At 40.2% G+C, this 19,104-nt stretch overlaps 2 protein-coding genes across 5 annotated transcripts; both read left to right on the top strand.

The window, feature by feature from the left end:
• Positions 1 to 2,712: 2,712 nt before the first annotated feature.
• Positions 2,713 to 8,645, top strand: LOC112556746 (ankyrin repeat domain-containing protein 27-like). Of its 4 annotated transcripts, none has more exons than XM_025226053.1 (3): positions 2,713 to 3,491; positions 5,734 to 6,407; positions 6,818 to 8,644. In XM_025226053.1, the coding sequence occupies exons 2-3, from the start codon at positions 6,384 to 6,386 to the stop codon at positions 8,399 to 8,401; spliced, it is 1,608 nt and encodes a 535-aa protein (XP_025081838.1). In that variant the 5' UTR covers positions 2,713 to 3,491; positions 5,734 to 6,383; the 3' UTR covers positions 8,402 to 8,644. The 4 variants fall into 4 exon arrangements, with proteins under 4 accessions (XP_025081838.1, XP_025081837.1, XP_025081835.1 ...); XM_025226052.1 differs by having other exon boundaries at positions 2,713 to 3,539; XM_025226050.1 differs by having other exon boundaries at positions 2,713 to 3,545.
• Positions 8,646 to 11,455: 2,810 nt separating this feature from the next.
• Positions 11,456 to 18,961, top strand: LOC112556754 (zinc finger protein 502-like). Its single transcript, XM_025226094.1, has 4 exons — positions 11,456 to 11,486; positions 11,668 to 11,877; positions 12,239 to 12,408; positions 12,697 to 18,961. The coding sequence occupies exons 1-4, from the start codon at positions 11,456 to 11,458 to the stop codon at positions 13,621 to 13,623; spliced, it is 1,338 nt and encodes a 445-aa protein (XP_025081879.1). The 3' UTR covers positions 13,624 to 18,961.
• The last annotated feature ends 143 nt before the right edge of the window (positions 18,962 to 19,104 follow it).

Below are 19,104 nucleotides of genomic sequence, written 5' to 3'. Positions count from 1 at the left end.
AAACGCAAGATAATAAAATTTTGTCAGCATGGAAGATTTTTCGTCCATGAGTATATGTATGTGAGGTCTGCGTCGAGAATCAATTAACACATGCTTTTACATAGAGTGGAGCGCATGAAAGTTTCATTTATCGTATGCGAAGAAACCTCTTCTTGGTAAAGTGAAATCTGCATTCTAAAGGGCAAATAGACTCCGCACTCAAAGGCGAATTTCCTTGCATGATTAAAATTTGGAATCATGAAAATTTAGTTTCATAGCATGTATTTCTTAACATTATTTTAACCTGCGTGCAACATCCACCATTTGGCAAACAAATTTATGTAAATTCAGGTCCGCTACTCATTAGCTTGTTCATCAACATTAACTTCACTGGTCATATTTGCACACAGAATTATATATAAAAAAAGGACAAAGAGGTGAACTAACCCTTCTTGATTTGTTTAGTCGCTGCTTCACATCAAGCTGCCCCGAATTGCTCTCTGGGATAAATAAAGTGTTATCTGTCTGATCAAACGTTCCAACTTCTCCGCTTTATACATTTTTACTGTTTTTGTTAAAAATGTAAATACGTTCGGCATATACTGTTCTAATTAGTTCTAACCTAAACGATGGTTTACTACAATTATAATTATTAATTATACACTGCTTCTTAAATTCTCGACAAAACGAGGACGAAAACATAGGTGCAAATGAACAGCTCTGTTGATCTTACACCTGGCTGTGATCGCACTTATACACTAAGTCGCAGAGATCGATATAACCTCACTATCTGCGTGTACTTAACTATCTTTACCAACGAACATGTTCATTAAATTGTTTTCGTCTTGACAATTCCTCGTTACATTTTATTCATTCTGGTATTGAATTATGCGACTTTCGTTAAAACGTAAATGTTGTAGTTCTTGTGCAACTCTATGCTAACAAAGATTTACTCATCTGAGAAATTGTTCTCTAGTCTAGTCTGTTAGACATTGGTGACATGTTCATATTATTGCTACAAGCTTTAGGGTAGGCATCAAATGCATCTCCCTGCTGTATTAATGTTGATTTCTTAACTCGTTATATTCTAATTCCTTATTCTCTTAAGACAAAAAACAATCTGATAAAAAACGTTGTCTGAAGTCTGGGTCGAGAATTACTGAGCCAGAGAGAGCAGTTAATACCAGCTTCCTTTTTAGATATTAGTAACCTTCTCCTTGTTCAAATAGACGAAGCTTCCAGTATATCAATTCTTAAAGGTAGTTTAAAAGAGATAATACAAAAATTAATGAACATCGACATGGGTCTCTTAATGTTTTAACCTGGACACAACGTTTGTCATTGTTTTTACCAACTTCTCGGCAGAGCGTTAACATTTGTGTAAAATTTGCTAAAAATTCTGCTCTGTAGCATATCAGAGAGTTAATCAAATTTAACCCATGCATTATTATCATGTAACATTCATTTTCGCAAAGTTTAGAACGAGTTTGACCTACCGGGGTCAGCAACGTAGAGCCCATTCAGTCAGTGCGACAGCGGGCTTCGAAGTCTGGCGGAAAATAATGTCTACCCAACATGTTCAGTAGCAGACATTTCTGGCGCTTTAAGAATCACAAACATGAGTTAGGGTAGGGTACCGATTGGGCAAAGTAGATGACATGACATCATACGATCTCCACAACACCGTTTCCTCCACCATTTGTCTTGCGCGAAATGAGTTGAATCACATACTCCAGAGATCATAGAAGTCTGTGGGTTAAATGTCCCTCTCCCCATCCCTGGTCCCGGTAGCGACTGTATTTTCCCGAGGTTCCACGAGGTTCTGCCACCGAATTGTTCTAAGCTCTAGGCATGCGCAAACATCCCAAGGAGATTACTAACCGCCAAATTTTGACCTCAACCAAGCGTTTTCTCTGCTTACTCATTCTGCTAAAGCAAAAACCTACACGTACTAAATCCTAATCCTAATATCAAACGCTTTCTTATAGACAACAAAATATAGTTTGCAACTGAAATTCATTTAATTTATTTTTACAGTTTCAAACACCTTCGCCCTTCATCTCATGATTTACGTAATATTTCAAGGAATTCCACGTTTCTAATTGGCTGTTGAAGTACAGATATGAAAACAAAATCAGTGGCTGGAGGCACTGTCATACCATGGACTTGTATTGATGGACTGATGTCTGTATGCCAAGACTCTTGGCCTCTTGCGAAGTGATCCGCTGTTAGTCTCGGCGAGCCGTAACAAAGAATGTCAATAAACCGGAAGCCATGTCGTTTTAACTGGAAAAAATCGTCTGCAGCAGTCCAGGGATATTAGTTTGTGGTCATACCGATTAATATACAACAAAGCGAAATCACAGCAAGTACTAGTCGGCGGAGAGAGACGTTTTATTGCTTGGGCAGTCGGCAGTGCTTGTGTACCTCTACCCTACCTGTCGATGTAGTAATTGGGGGCAAGTGACAAGTAGGTGTCGGCACCGCGTGTATCCACCTTCCCTTGGGCGGGCGAAACCATTAAAAAAAAAAACCCACACAATTCCGCTTTTAAAACATAAAATACACGCGCTCGCGCACACACACAAACACGTACGCTGCTCCGTGCTCGGATATTTGAGTAGTCGACCAATATTTTCGAGAGAATTCTGTTTTGCTGCTCGACTACTTGCTCGCTTACCCGTGACCTTTCCGGGTGAAGGGTGTGTGTTGGGGGGGGGGGATACTGGTGTTTCAGCAACAAAGCTATATCACGGCCAACCTTTCGGGGTGAAACAAAGGATAGGACGTCACTTCATGGACGTGTAGTGATATCAGTTCGTGGTCACTTTGCGCGTCGAGTTCCAGCCAGCAGTAAAGATCTGTCCTGGTGATGTGTTTGTGATCTCGTTTTGTTCGTGTTTTTTTTTTTTTTTTTTTTTTTTTTAAATACGTGTGCGCGCGCACATCCACTATGTGGTCATCATGGCACGCAACTTCGAAGTCTATTGTGCTAAAATTTAAGGAAAGATGAAAACAGAAATAACAACTGTTTTAAAACGAGAACTTATTGCCAAGTATTAGAGTAGGGTATTCGACAAACTAAAATACAGTATGCACATGCGTGTTAAAATTAGACCTTTGTCGGGCAAAAATAAAGTTGTGTCCTAGTAAGTTTGTTCCAACAAAACTAATGACAAACTCTGAGGAAGTGGTTATTTTGATGTGTTACTCCAAGCCAGCCAATAAGCAAATACCGACCCTGTTTACAGTTGTGGCATGTACGAACACTGCTCACAACACGTGCCTCGGCTCACTGTGTCACATACACACGGCCAGCCACGCGCCTGAATTATCCGTCCGCAGGCACTTCGAGACGCGGATGAGAAAAGAGACCTTGTGACCCCAGTGTGACAGCTGGCCGCCCAGCTGCGACATAAGAGGCGTATCCGGCACTGGAGGCCGCCACTCGCCTCCGTCTCCTTGACGCACCGCCAGCTCGCTGCACGTCGCACTGGGCCAGGACTAAGTCGGTGGGTGAATAGCTTTCAGTCCTGCGAGTTAGAGAAGGATATGTCCAGGTAACGGTGAGTGTGAGTCCGCAGTACAGCGCGATCGTACGATGCCCACCCTTTATTTTCACTTCCTACAATAAGTTTGACCGTTACTATCGATGTATGTATAAGGCTGCTTTTATTTGCTTTAACAGACTTGGAGACTAGCTACAATACGTCAACCACGCTCTCTTTCCCTTTTGTATGTGTGCATGCTCGTGTGTGTTTGTGTGTGTGAGAGAGAGAGAGGGCTTTGGTTGGGTGGCTACCATAGAAAATGCAGTACAGTATTTCCTTCTTCCTTGGTAAGCCGGATCTTTTACATTAAACCTAGGAGCGATGGTCTCGCTCTTCCTTCGGTTATTTTTCATCCAACACGCTAAGGCGCTCAGCGTTTGCAGAATGGGGCCATGTCAGAGGTTCCTAGTGATGATAATCTATATCTATAATTGTATTCTTCATCTGATGTCACCGAGACTCGCATGCGCCAAGCGTGGTGGTCATTGTTCTAAATGTTACTATCCACGAGAAACAGGAAGTGTGTATTCTTCTGATAAACATCCGGTGATTTGAGAAGAAAAACAGCGCTGGTGTGTGTGTGGAGGGGGTGGGGAGGTGAACAGTAATTTCCCACCTTAGGATTTAATAACTTGAGGTGCACGGTACAAACTAACAATTGTACGAGCATGCAGTCCCGCACACAAGTAAACGTTACATTAGCAGAATGTGATTTGATAACAACTGAACGCAAAGTTGAGAATGAGGCACAGTATAGACGCAAGTGACGTGGGGGACTAATTTTCAACTCGGCACACAACTCGCATTTTTATCTGGCATCTGTATCTGGTCGTAAAGTATGTGCAGAACTGTAAAATCACCCCATACCATTCTAGATTTTATGAGCCTTTCAGTGAAAAAGGTAACCGCATTCGACCCCGATGTGTAAAGAGCTTACTGCTTACGAGTGTAAGTATGCGCTTCACAAATTTTGCATTTATTGTTATTTATTATTAAAGGACTCGGAGAAAGACTGTTGTGATACTTGAAAGCAGGGCCGAGCTTAGGGTTAGTCAGACGAGGCATTTGCCTAGGGCTCCGCGCCACTGATAGTTGTCAGGGACCCCATGCTTTTGATTAGTGAGGTAACTATAGGCTCAAATTAATCCCTATGTCTCGGATCCCCGGGGGCTAGGAAGGGGCCTGATTGAAAGAAGGCATTATCTAGTACACATTGCTAGTACACGATACAAGCGACTAGCCCTTCACAGCGATCCCTTGCCTCTTGTGTCTCCCAGTAGCAAGCAGCCTAGAAAGCACACCTGTTCGTGACGTCAGCCCCTTATTTCAGGCGGCAGGTGTGTGTGTCGTCCAAGACTTCATGATAAAACACAGGTCAACACCCGTGTCTCATCGGGCGATATTGTACCTGTCCAACAGAACCTCGTTTCTCAGTAGAACTCTGCTGGGCTATTTATTGCTGTTATCACTTTCTTATACACATCCTTTGCTCTCGCTCGCAGTAACCAAACAACATCATAAGACCCTGAACGAGCACGAGAAAGCCTCATGTTCGTGTAGCGAAGATATATTACAGTGACATTTTCTGCTGGCGTTTCCTTTTTTTTCTTTCTACCCCTACAAAAAGATGAAAGGTTAGTAGAAAGTCGTCTGCAGCATCATTCAATGCACTTAACTAAATCTGGTTCAGATCCTTCGGGAAGGACTGCCCGGGTGTGTGTGTCACCGGGTCTTTATGATAACCCCTCACAGGATACAGCTAATGCTGAGTTTGTTGTAATACACTCGAGACATTCCGTTTCACATTTCCCTCTCCCCCACACATTTCATCTGTACTGATAAGACCGAACACACTGGGAAATCCAACTGGCGTCGCTGCTCACATAGCTGAATGCAGAATTTTATAATAAATTACCCTACGGCAGTAACGGCTACTGTCACACACACAGTCTTTTGAAACATTCGTGTTTGCTTATGAAATACTTACTAGGAAAAATGTACAAGTCAATTGAAGAAAACATATTCTGCTAAACTTGAACAGCCCAAAATACACGTTGAAGGTTTGTACAAGGATGTGTGTACAAAGATGTGTACAAAGACATGTAAGACTGACGAATTACAAATGACATCATAGGACAACATTTTACACCGCTAACCCTATCAACCCTATCAAACTGAATCGTGACCTTCGTGTCTGTTTCAGACTCAGTGGTCCATGACCGAACCTTCTCCAAGGTCTTTTCAAACGACGACGAATGCTGTTTGTGTGTGTAGACAGGCGCTTGTGAGATTGCATGTTAGCAGTCTGAGGTGTAGTTTTTATCCTGTCACGTGACAGCACGCCTACCAGGAAGTGTACATCCAGTTCGTCGTCGTCCTCCTTCTCGGAACGTCTCACTTTCGTCTTCATTCAGCTCTCTTGACATGCATAGACGGGCGCCTTAACACAAAATTCCGGCATACCTGGGCTATCAGCGACCGTGGCCTAGGACTCTCTACAGTCATGGATCCCATAATAGTAGAACCGAAAAAATGACCTTCACAGCTTTGTTGCGATCGTATCAGATCCTTGCATGGTGGCGAAGTGTAATCTGTTCACCCTGCTTCCATCAGTGGGACAGATTTCCTATCTTGACGAAGTGAGCATAGTGTCAGCTCCTGCAGAAGTTCCGGCTACTATAAGCCAACTAGTCATGAGTGTGTCACATCCAATAATTTCGACCACCAGGTAGTCGTCTGTCATCTTCAAAAGTTGACAGAGACCTCGTATTTCGACGCCTTGAAATACACAGGTGGCATGGTTCGTCCAACGCGGGTTCGTTCTCCGACAGCTTGAAAGGTTGATGTAAAAATATGGGAGCTAACCAAGGCATTCAAGTTAGTTTTTAAATATTACAAAATTAATATAATTAGATTCCTTTAATTAATAATCATTATATTCCTTGAAGATATACAGTTTCATTATTATCTTTACTGATTTTTTATTATATTATTTTGTCACATCTACTTATACATAAGCGTGTACGTCTACATGTATGTGAACGTAAGGGTGCATTCTCTTTTTTTGGAACATATGTACGTATTAGACATTATTGCACAAGCGTGTGAACATGCAGTCACGTGCATTGTATCATTGGCACCTTCCTCGCAATATCACTTTGATTAGAGGCGTTGTCGATGCGCACAACGCAGGGGCAACATTCTTGGCCTTTATTTACTGCGCTGAATCTATAGTCTGTTGATAAAGCATAAATATGAATGAATGTCTTGATTTCCATTGAACGCAGGAATCCGATGGAAAAAAACTTCATCTAGCCAGCCGCAAGGGAGACGCTCGACTAACCCGGAGATTGCTTTTGAACGGCGTCGATCCCGATGCATGGGACAAGCTCCTTAGAACTCCTCTCCATCACGCCTGCGCCGAGGGTCATGTGACTACTGCTCGCATTCTCATTGGCCACGGTGCATCAACTTCTGCTATTGATCAAAATGGGTGGACACCACTGCACTACGCCTGTCATAAAGGTCAAAGGTCGGTGGTGAACATGCTGCTGGAGCACTACAAAGAAGGCTGTCAAAAGCAGGCTGGAGTGGACAAGACACTTGGAAAGGGCTCGGCAGCTCCGGATGACAGCAACCCGTGTCAACCTGAATGTGAACCCTTGACGTTTAATTCGTCTTCCTCAGAACCAAGGCACAGCATCGTCTTGGACGCATGCAGCATGCAGTTAGTCACCGCTAAGCAGGACTACATAAACCAAAAGACATCAGACGGATGGACTCCTCTCCACAGCGCTTGCTGTTATGGCGATGCTGAGATCGTCAGAGAACTACTTAGCTACGGCGCCTCGACGCGCGCTTTTGACATCGATGGACGCACGCCTCTGCACGTGGCTTGCCAGAAGGGCCACAAGGAAGTGGTGGACATTCTTTTAAGGGAGAAGTGCTGTTATGAAGAGAGAATGGTAGACACGATCAACGTTCATGGCTGGTCGCCGCTTCACTATGCTAGTTTTTATGGTCACCTGGACATCATCGAGGCACTGATTCTGTGTGGTTCGTCTGTCAATGCTCAAACTATGGAAGGCGCGACGTCTCTACATTTATCGTGCGAAAGAGGTCACCTGGATGTGGTGCTCGTTCTTTTGAAAAACGGCGCGTCACTCCAGACGCCAGACGCTCACGGCCGAACGCCACTGCACTGCGCATGCACTGATCGCGCTGGACACGTGGACGTGGTCCAGATGCTGCTGAGGCAGCGGCTGGAAATGAACGCCTCGGACGAGCTAGGACATACGCCACTGCACTACGCTTGCAGCAACGGCCATCTTGCCATCGCGAGGCTGCTTATTGGGCACGGCGCTTGCGTCGACGCTACTGACCTCCGTGGCTATGGACCTTTACATTTCGCTAGCGTGTGGGCTTTGGATGAGATGGTGGACCTGCTGGTGGCCGGAAGTGCGAGGACGGAGTGCGCGGCCAGCGACGGCATCACTCCGTTGCACCTCGCCTGCCACTTCGGCCACCTGCTGGTGGTGCAGAAGCTCCTCACCCACTCCCTGGCTGCTCTTGACGCTAAGGACGCGCACGGCAACACGGCGCTGATGCTAGCCTGCACAGCCTGCCATCACCATGTGGTGTACGAGCTGCTGCAGCGAGGAGCCGACGTCAACGCGGTGAACGACAGTGACAATACGGCCCTGCTGTGCGCATGCGCTGAAGGTCAAGTGTCGCTGGTTAAGGTGCTGTGTCAGTATGGCGCTGACGTCAACCACGTGGACAATCAGGGGAGGACAGCTCTCAACTGTACCCAGGCGAAGGGATCTCGCGAGATAATCAAGATGCTCATAGAGGCGGGCGCTACGGTGTAAACATGATGGCGATCTACATAGAATAAAAGTCACATGATGTACATGATAATAACGTACAATTGATGCTGCAGAGGGTTGAAAGCGGCTCTGAACGAATGTTTGATCGTATTTATTAATAAAGCCTTGTCAGAACCTTTGACTTTTGGCAGCTATATGATTTGACTTGGATGTTTCTGGAGGAAATGAAAGAACGGTTTATTTTGAAATTTCATGATAGCAAATCGAGAGTGAGAGAGATAGGGAGGGATGGGGAGAGAGAGGAGGGGGAGGAAGGGAGGGGCACGACTTTGCTTGTCCGGATCAGAATATCATGAAAGGTAAGCCTATATGGTTTTCTAGACTCCGCAGTCCTACTAGTAACATAAGCAGTCAAAGAGTGGTTTCCTGCCAAATGATATATTTGATAATAATGGTTAACAACTTTCTTTGAACCCTTCTATAAACTGTGTCGAAAAGGTTTTCTTTTTAGAAATACTTGATAATGGAATAGATAGTTGAATACTAGGTTTAGTTATGGTCTAGGGCAGGGGTGGGCAATGTTTTGTGTTTGCGGGCCGGTCTCAGAATTTTCAACTATACGGGGTGGGGTGGGGGCGGTAAAATACGAAAAATGCACGTCACGTGACTATACAACAAGCCCAGTAATAACGAGATGAAAACATACTTACATTGTGGTGTTCACTTAACGAATTTAATGTGAAAAGTGAAGGTGGTGGAATTCCTTCACGGGCCTTTCAAAATCTGGCCGCGTTTCCGATGTGGCAATTCACAGAACTGCGGCCAAACGCTTGTCTGTCTTCCACGAAAGCAAGTCGAACTTCAGCAGGGTTCATGTCTTATACACTTTAGCACAGCGCTTCTTGACGTATAGTGCAACGAAAAAAAGAGACTTCGTGGTATATATATATATGAATTTTGCTCAGAAGACCAACATTCCTGCCGGTTAAATTTGGAAATCCATCTCAATTTTTCTCATGGAAGTCAATGCTTCTCGATGCACCCTTTCAATTTCATAAGCAAATCGTCGCCTGCTGTAGTGTCTTTCATTGACTCCATCGAAAGCAGTTCCTGGATTATCTCGAAGTCATCGTTAACGCCACGGATAAAAATAAGCAGCTGTGCAGTTTGTTACATCTATACTATCACCGAATGCGAGTGAATACCAGTCAAACAGCTTACACTTATCCATCAGCTGTTCCAGTAAATCATGTTCCATGTGCTGTATTCGACGCATCGTTGTTCTCCTGGATAAATGAATATTCTCTAAGTCCTTATATGCCACAGTAAAAGTGGCTTTTGTTGGCGCCTGCTGGGGGTTTCTTTCTTTGGTAAGACTATTTTGCTGCATTTTTAACTAACTAATTGGTCTGACTTTCTGCCCTTGTTTCTTCGGAAAGTTCACTGCAATACCCTGGATGTTTTGTGCTAAAAGAACGTTTCAGATCGTGCTCTTTGAAAACTGCGATGCCTTCTCGGCAAATTAAGCTCAAGGCTTTATCTCCAATCTCTGTGAAAAATATCGTGCTGTCTACTCGCTGAATTTACGACACTCACTATCAACGCTCTTTCCTCCGCCTCGTTATTTGTGTACTTTGTCTGTTTGACTGCTACGTGTTCTCGATTTCTAACTGGTCGTATTCAATAAAAATGAACATAGGTTAAAAAAAAAAAAAGAAAGAAAGAAAGAAAGAAAAAAAAAACCCCAAAAACTAGTGCACTTCACATTTTGGCAGACATTTCCCCCCCCCCCCACCCCCGTTGTTTTGAAGCTACACGGGTAGCGGGAATCTTTCGAGAAAAAATAAAATTGGCTTGTTTCAGCTGCAAAATACTAAATGTCCGGGAAAGGGAAGGAGGAAATATGTAACATATGTCTTCCTTACAGTTATCGCCAGAAATTCAGTTTCACGGTAGCCTTCCTTTCGATATCGGGCGGCCCGGTGGCGCAACGGTGAGCGCCTGTCAACAATGCAGTGACAGTTGGCTGGTCTCCGGCACGCTGTTTTTTGTTGTTGTTTTTTTTTTTCTTTGTATGTGGAATTTGTTTAGAAGGTTGGCTGCTTTCCTGTGATATAGCCTTAGTTGCTGGCTCAGAGCTAAACACTAATATCTCCCCCTCCTTCCGTTATCCATACACTTAATTTATGTATTTGTCATCTAAACAGCGCATTAAAAAATACAAGTTTTTAAAAACTAAAACCATGGGGAATGAGATTGCGTCTCTTCCTGAACTGGTTTGATTTACCTGTAATAGGGCTGGTGATCTCCTTTACTAGCTAAGTAAACAAGCAGGGCATCCACTACACACTCGCACTTAGCTAACCTTGAAATCCACAAGAGACCCTTCTTTATCCAAAAGTGTGTTTTCTTCGGTGTGTCTTAACCTTTCAACTCCGGATCGGATGGCATCAGTCCCCTATATATATATACGTCCGTGATCAGTCTCATCATACATGTATTATGTGCACGAGCGACACAGGACTCGATCATTCGCCCAAGGAAAATATGTTTACTTCGTTCATTCAACGACGAAGAACGAACAGCATGCAAGGATTATTGCTGACACACACACAAAAAGAATAGTGTATATTTAAAATAGATTTATTTACATTATTTACACATGCATACCAGCTCTATCATAATTCTACTCTTATATACCTAACGGCTACACCGCTAATAATAGTAGTTACCAACACTAAATGGCTGGGGGGAGAGAACAAGAATTGATATACTAAATATATATATTGTGCGTCTTACTTGTGTTTAGATCATCGATCATGCTGAAAGTGCTTGCCTAGATCACACCACGAACTGTGCTGAAGCACGGACGTTAAGGTGGACTGGCGTCTGCATCACGTCCTTGTGAAATTAGCAGACGACAGTCCGGCAAGCGTTAACAATTCTTCGAAATATGCATACTCATTTAAACACTCTTGAAATATAAAGAGATAAATATTAAAATATATAGATAATACTTACTATTTAATGTCTGTATTAAATTTCATCAGAAATACGAAACTTTAAAATATTTGTATTTCTGCTCTACATCCGAAGATGGCGTCTGCTGATAATTCGTTAATGCAAAGTAGGATGCTGTAAACAATAACACTGTGTTGGATAAATGTTGTAAATCGGTTGTAACCACTGAGTTATTACCTAGATGTGGGAACTTTGTATTTGATGAAAAAAGTATTTTATATGTTTTTGTTTGATGGACTGTCTCGCAATTTAATCGTCAATATTATATTCTACTTTCACAATTACAGCAACAGAAAACATTAGTTTCATAAAAGCGAAGAGTAAACGATCAGCAGCTTTGGAAATGAACAGCGACGAATCTACAAAGTCGCATAGTCTACCGAACTGTAATTTGGTTGGCAAACCAAATAATTTTCGAAGTGTTTACAATTCAATCGTACCTCGAGACGCACGTAGAAAGCCAAAGTTTCCCTTAAAAAGGAAGATTAAAAACAGAGGTATTCTCTTTTTTTGCGAATTAAACTGTATTTCATTTTTGTGCGAGTCTCAATAAGTGTCTGTCTTAACATGTGCGTGATTGTGTTTGTGTCTCTACTCCTTAGTTATTTCCAAAGATTTGGTGGTGGTGAGGGGGAGGAGGAGAAAAAAAGAGTAATTTATTTTTTCCAAGATTAACAAGTTGTCTACATGCATACCATGTGTTAATTGTATTTAGTAACAATAAGATATGACTATAACTTTGCAATGGTAGATTTTGGTAGAAAATGAATGTTTGCTTGGAAATAGGATCTAGCATGTGCAAGGGTGTTCAAAGAAAGATATCAGATGATTAATGTTTTGTTTTTAAATTACCATTAGTTGACAGTGTCATGGTCTCAGAAGACAACTTCAACACTAACAAGGAAGACATGAAGAAAGCAGAGAGTGAAGTCAGAATGTTGTCAGTGTCTGGATATATTCTGAATGTTGACGAGGAGCTGAAAAACTTCAGTGAAGAATTATATCCAAGCATCCTAGATTCAAAGAGAGTAAGTTTCTACAAAGTTGTTGCTTCTTAAATTTCTTACTATTGGCTTTTAATTTCTTAATGTAATGTAAAATCTAGGGATGCCAGATGTTAACTGCTGAGGTGAGGTGGCAGCAGGGTGTAGGGTGGAGGGGAAGAGGTGGTTGGAGGTGTTAACTTAATTTCACTAGAAGTTAAATGCTTTCCAAGGATTTTAAAAGATTATCCTTATCTGATTAATTTTTTAAAAATTTGATATAAAAAAAAGATATTTCTATATCTTAGCTATTCATGATAAATGTTTTGGCAGATGGAGAGCATTGCAAGTGGTGGTGTGGCATCAACATCATACTCATCAGTTCCTGTGTTTCCAGAAGTTGTTCCATTATGTCTCCCTGTATTATCATCATCATCACCACCATCATCACCATCACTATATGTAGATGCACCAGAAGAGCCTGTCTTTCCAGGTCTAAACTCTGACCATAGTGTATGCCCAAAGATGATGTCCACCGAACCTTTAGCACAGTTGGTTGAAGACTTCAGGCAATCAGAACGGAACCCTGAAAAGACGACCCAAGTAAACAAAAATAATCAGACCATCTTCGGTTGCAAGCTTTGTCAAAAACAATTTCTTTCTCGTTCTGGATACTTACGGCACTTGCAAGTTCATGCAGGAAATAAACCTTTCATTTGCCATGAGTGTGGAACAGCATTCTTACAATCTCGTGACCTAACTATTCATATGCGGATACATTCTGGTGAAAAACCACATGTTTGTTCACAGTGTGGTGCTTCCTTCACACAATCAGGCAGTTTGACTAAGCACATGCGAATTCACACTGGTGCTCGACCTTTCATTTGTAGTGTATGTGGACAAACATTTTCAAACTCCAGTAATCTGAATGTGCATCGAAGAACACACACTGGAGAGCGACCTTTTAAGTGTTCAGATTGTGGAAAAGCATTCCCTCAACCCAGTGACCTAAAAAGACATACGAAAATGCACATAGGAAGTAAGGTCTTTCATTGTCTGGGCTGTAAGAAGACATTTTCTCGTTCTACCGATCTGGCTCGACATGAGCGAGTTCATTCTGGTGCAAAACCATACAAGTGTGGGGATTGCGGTGCCATATTTGCTGACTCGGGAAATCTTATGGCACACCTGCGGCGGAAACACAAGGATCCACTGTCCATCAAAGCATCCAAGTGTGAAAATTGGCTTGACAATAAATAGCATCGCATCAGAACTTTTTAATACAGTTCATAAATGCTAACATAGTTCAATATATTTTCGTAACATTGTCATATACTATTGAACAGAGATATCATGTCTTTCCCTCCCCCCCCCCCCATTTTTTACACTGTTAAGATTAAGGGGTTTACTTTTTGAAAGTCTAATAACTGAGTTTTGAGAAATGTGGTAATGACAGTTCTTTAAGTACTTATAGCATGAATATATCAAATATGTATGCAAAGATCATGGTATACATTGTAATCTTTGCTTCTCTAATTGTCTTTTTTTCCTGAGGATACTAGTCATCATGTAGCTTGTAATATTAATTTCTAAGTAACTGATTTTTCACTGCTGATTTGAGATTTGATGTATTTTGCACAAGAGACTTGTTAAATGCTGTTATTAGTGTGAAACTTATTGTTTTAAAGAAAATAATATATATGTATTTACAACCACACCTTTAAATGCAAGGCATTTAGTGAAAACTGTACTTTTGCAGAATCAAGACTTGTAAGCATTACTTATTAAAAGTGTAGTCATAACCCATTTATAGCAAAATTGTTACAAAGCACTATTCCCTAAAGTAACTTTTGCATCTTGCCAAGCTTCTTACTGTCATTCTCCTGGAGTTGATACACCTGCTACATTTGAGAAAATTATAAGACAAATAAAAATAAACCATTTAAAATGTCAGAAAACTGCTTTTTGTTATTAAAAAATAGAATGTTTTGTATTTTCAAAATGACGGATAACTTGTGAGTTATATTTGTAAAAATATTTTCCTGGCTAAATTTTAATCCCATTCCCTTTTTAGCAGTAGAATTTTAGGTTGCAACATGCTGTTTCTGCATTGTTTGGATGATTTTTAAATTGTTATTTTTAAGTGCAAGGTTGTACACTTTTATTTGACCATATAAATGGTTTGTGATATTGCAAATCGTAGTTATTGCAAGTGTTACTTTCAGTTGTAAATTTATTGCCGTCTTGCACCTCACATTGACAAATATGTGGGGATGCTTTTTATGGAACATAACTTATCTGCAGCAGGTGTTTGGAAATATCACAAAAAGTATTGGGTTCCTTGTGCCCGTGACATCCATATGATAATCTGAAAAAAATGTAGAAATGAAGCTTTGTAATTTGGTCCTGCTATCACTCCCTCTTGTGCAGATTTGCTTTTACAAGGTTGGTTTTTGCTTTTTATGTTAATGCAGCATATGTTGGGCATTTTATCTTTCCCAGTAAGTTAATATACACTATTCCACAGTAAATCTTTTTTCTAGATTTAAAATTTCAACTTTGGTTGTTTGATCCATTCCTACAGTTCTTCTGTTAATGGTTTATTTATTTTTAACTTTAATGGAGTAATGTCTTTAATGGTTTCAGTGTTGTGCCATCCACTTATAAATACATATTTTTTAAGCATACAAGAACTGAAAAAGACTGTATGTCTTTGAATGCAAATTTATGTCTCATTGATCCCAGAGTAGAGAACTTTGATAATAACACTACTTTATACCTCAGTATTCTAACAGGATCATGTTCTTTTTCTTAGTGAACTGCGTACTGTTGTAGGCTCAACATTTTAAGAAAGGAAATTCCCTGAAAGAGACAAAGGAAGGTCATTTGTAATCTTGTGTGCTTGCACGCATGCTTGCATATTCAGTGTGGAAAGTGTGACTACAATTTAAAATATAAATTATTTATTCATATGTAGTTGGATTTAAATGCAAGTAAATGCATAAAATGAAAGTTAAAAGATGTCTTAGACCACTTTTCCCCTCTTTTGTGTAATAAAATCCACTGCCAATAGCAACACATTGAAAATTGTCAATACTTTCAGGGATGTTTCTGACAGATAAAGAATGCAAATATCTTAGAATGCACGATAACTATAATTCTTTTTGTAGGCTAAATCTAATTAAAGAGGAAAGAAAGTATGAAAAAGGTATATAGTTACCCGTGATAGTTCAAACTAATGTACAAAGTGAGTACACATTCTTCTGTCTTGATGATATGCAGACTTCTAAGAGCCTAAAACGCATTGTCTTGCTTTATCTTATAATCCAGCAAAGTAGAACTGGAGTCGCTGAAGGTTAAAAAGTACTTGAGCAAGACAGGGGTTGTGGACAACAATGTTAGATGGAGGTAAGATAAAAATCTTGTAAAGAGTATAAGAATGGTCCCAAAACTGTTAAGTCATTGCGAAGCTTGCATGACTCTGTGTTTGTATATTTACATTTTTTTCTTGCATATTTTATTCTAGACAAGTGGTATAACACATAGATAAAAAAGAACATACAGAACCAGGAGGTTGTATGGACGAGTGTCCAGTGGAGTTTACTTTTGCTAAGGGAGGCTAGCATTACTGATCATAGCTTTACTTTTCAGGGTAATGACATCTTTATCCTTCTGCTTTGCAATTAATTACATACTAGATGGAGATAGCAAATAGATGAAAAAGAGTATGCAAGATGATAACAAACCATAATATATTACCCCTTCCTCAATCATCTTGTGTTGGTGTGTAAAATAAGTTTCTGTATTGCAAAGATTCTGACAACGAATGATTTAAATGGCAATTCACACTTGGTTGTTTAAATTAGAAGCTAAAGTTTTTCATGCTGTAGTGACATTTTAGTAATTTTCATAATGGGAACACCAGATGTACTGCCTTGTGTATCACTCATGTAAATTTAAATAAAGGGCAAGAATAACGCCAGTAGAACACAAATTACCACAGAAGTGGTCACTGCCTGAATCTGGTTTTAATAACATAAATCAAATGGTAGCCTTAGGAATTTTCATATATTTTTTCAATGGCACTGCAAGTTTAACTGTTCAAAGTACTTGTGATATTACAAGATCACTATTTATTATAAAAGTTGTGCTAGATTATAATAAAAATAATAAAATTGTTCAACTTGTTTTTAGTTCATATTTGAAGATGAGTATATACTATCATCACCTGTTAGATGGTTTGGGTTGACAACAGGATGATAAGTAAAAGAGAATGGGGAGGAAGCGTAATACTTGCAGGTATTAAATAATCTGTAGTATCAGGTACATAATGACCTAAAGTGGGACTTGGGCTGCTTTATACTATAATTCAGTTGTGTGCCGTTTGATACTCTTAATAAAGACATCAGCGGAGACCCATATTTTTTTTTTTTGTTGGTCAAACTAACATTGTGCTCACCCTAAACTTAAACTCCTTGCTGTCTGTGTCAAATTTGAGTGAGTATCTTCTCAAGATGCAGGAGAATACCTAGAAAATGACAACAATAAGAAAAACAGCAGTAACCAATAAACCATATAACTATTTGAAATGTTAATGTATTTAATATAAATTTGGTCAGTTGTTCATGCTTGATTAAAACATTGTTCATGATAAAGCTTAGTATGAAATTATGTATTCATATTTTCATTAATTTATAGTCACTGTATAGACTTTATTTGGTCATCTGTACATTATTTATTTGCTGCCAAAAGCTGTTATTCTTCAAAGATATTTAACCTTTGGCACTTTTTCCTGGTTGCTCAACTCAGAAAGCAGGAAACAAGGCCTCTGCAATCTGATGAAGTTTGTTTGCTTGGTTCAGGTTACTGTGATAGAAATATTTGTTTTAAAATGTGGGGCCAAATATGTGACTAGTGAGCACAATGTGTTTTGGTCTTTATTACCCTTTTTGATATTGACATTGCTGACATTGTGCATCTACAGAACTGTTAGCATGATGATTTAACAAGATTTGTGTTGATGGAACAATATTTCTGTCTGCAAAGGTTAGGCCAGTGCATCAATGTATTTAAGTTAAGCTTCCATACAAACATCATAATAACTTTCAGCTACTTTTTGAAGCAGAGCTTTGTTGACTTACCAAAGATTCCATGCAATGGCAAGGCTACAGACTGCATCTATGCTGATGGCATTTACCTTCTCAACATGAGTAGCTACACTCACTCAAATCTGGAATGCAACGAACTCTTTGCTTTGGGACCAACTTCCATTATTATTATTATTTCTGATTTTTTTAAAATAGTGGAGTAAAGAACTATATAAATCATAAAATTTATTATTATTATTATGCTGAAATTCAGGCTCTCGGTGTATGTTTGCGGTTTCTGTAGCGTTTTTTTTACAGGGTCGGGTTGCTAGCCCCACGCCCAACCCTCCTCCTTCATCCTGGCTTGGGACCGGCAGATTCTGTAGCAGATTCTGTGTCTACATGGTGGTGCGATAGAAAACATACAATGTTATACAGAGTATTCGTTATGTGCAAACAACTCATTCTCAACTGTAAACTGTATTTTAAAAAAAAATCGGTGGCTCCCAATTACTTTAAGCCGTTGATCACACTGAAGGGCGTGGGGTTAAATTGGTGTTTGGCACCTAGCCAGCAAGGCTATATCACGGCAACTTAGCCAAAAAACAGGTGATACATGCAGAGAAAAAGACAGCCTGCGTAACACGAGATCGGAACCCAGGGCAGCCAATCCTGTGCAGCCTTCGGTCGGTTCGGCGTCGCGAGGATTGGTGTAGCTGTTGTAGCAGCATCATCAGGTCTGTTACCAAATATCCTCATAGTTCCCGTTTCGCTCTACAGACGTGGAACTTTGCTTGCCCCAAAAAAAAAAAAAAAAAAAATTCCGGGCATTCCTGTTTGGTTTCATGAACGGCAGTTTTGTGCTTTTAGGATTTTTTTATTTCTTTGGTTTAACAATTATTTTGTCTGGTTTTTTAATTAAGAAGAAATGGAAAGTTTTTTTTTTAAAGTTCTGCCTTTCTTTCTTAGAGATGCTGCATTTCATTTCAAAGGGAGAAAATCTTACCAGCTTCACTTTTCTGTATTGGAGGGTTCTAGGGTATGGAACGTACTTTAGAAGCCATAGCTAGATACCTTACCTTTTCTCTTTTTTTATGATAAGTAAGGTAAAGAATCGTATCACGTGCCGTTGACGAGCCAGTTGTAACGAGTAACCGAACAAATAATTAAAGAAGACTAGGAGACATTTCGAATAACTTGTAGAAATACTCGCCGCTGGATAAGATTAGGACTTTACGAGTGATTGAAAGTAATTTGAGAGTGATGATATTCACATTGTTTAAAAATTGCCAACAAGATGACTACTGAAGTCGTTGCGTACCTCTCACAACACATTCACTCTCACACCTGTGTATGCGCACGCGCACACACACACACACACACGTATTTACTGTTTATTCTTCTTCACATCAGTTGGTTTTGTCGTCCATTTCTTTCTTTTTAAAATAATTTGCTTGTGTGTGTCGTGTGTATGCGTGAGCCTTTCTCCTGTGCGATTAAACAATACAAATAAACACCATTTGAAAAGAAAACTTTACATATAAACTATTCAATGTTTCACTCATCCATCCATTAGGCGGTCCGGTCGTTTGTCCATTTGACGTCATCTGTATATCCCTCACTCATCTATTCGTTTACCAACATACAAAAACTA

Source organism: Pomacea canaliculata, linkage group LG2 (genome assembly GCF_003073045.1).
Source record: "Pomacea canaliculata isolate SZHN2017 linkage group LG2, ASM307304v1, whole genome shotgun sequence".
Lineage (NCBI taxonomy): Eukaryota > Metazoa > Mollusca > Gastropoda > Architaenioglossa > Ampullariidae > Pomacea > Pomacea canaliculata.
This window is presented reverse-complemented; position numbering and strand designations above follow the sequence as displayed.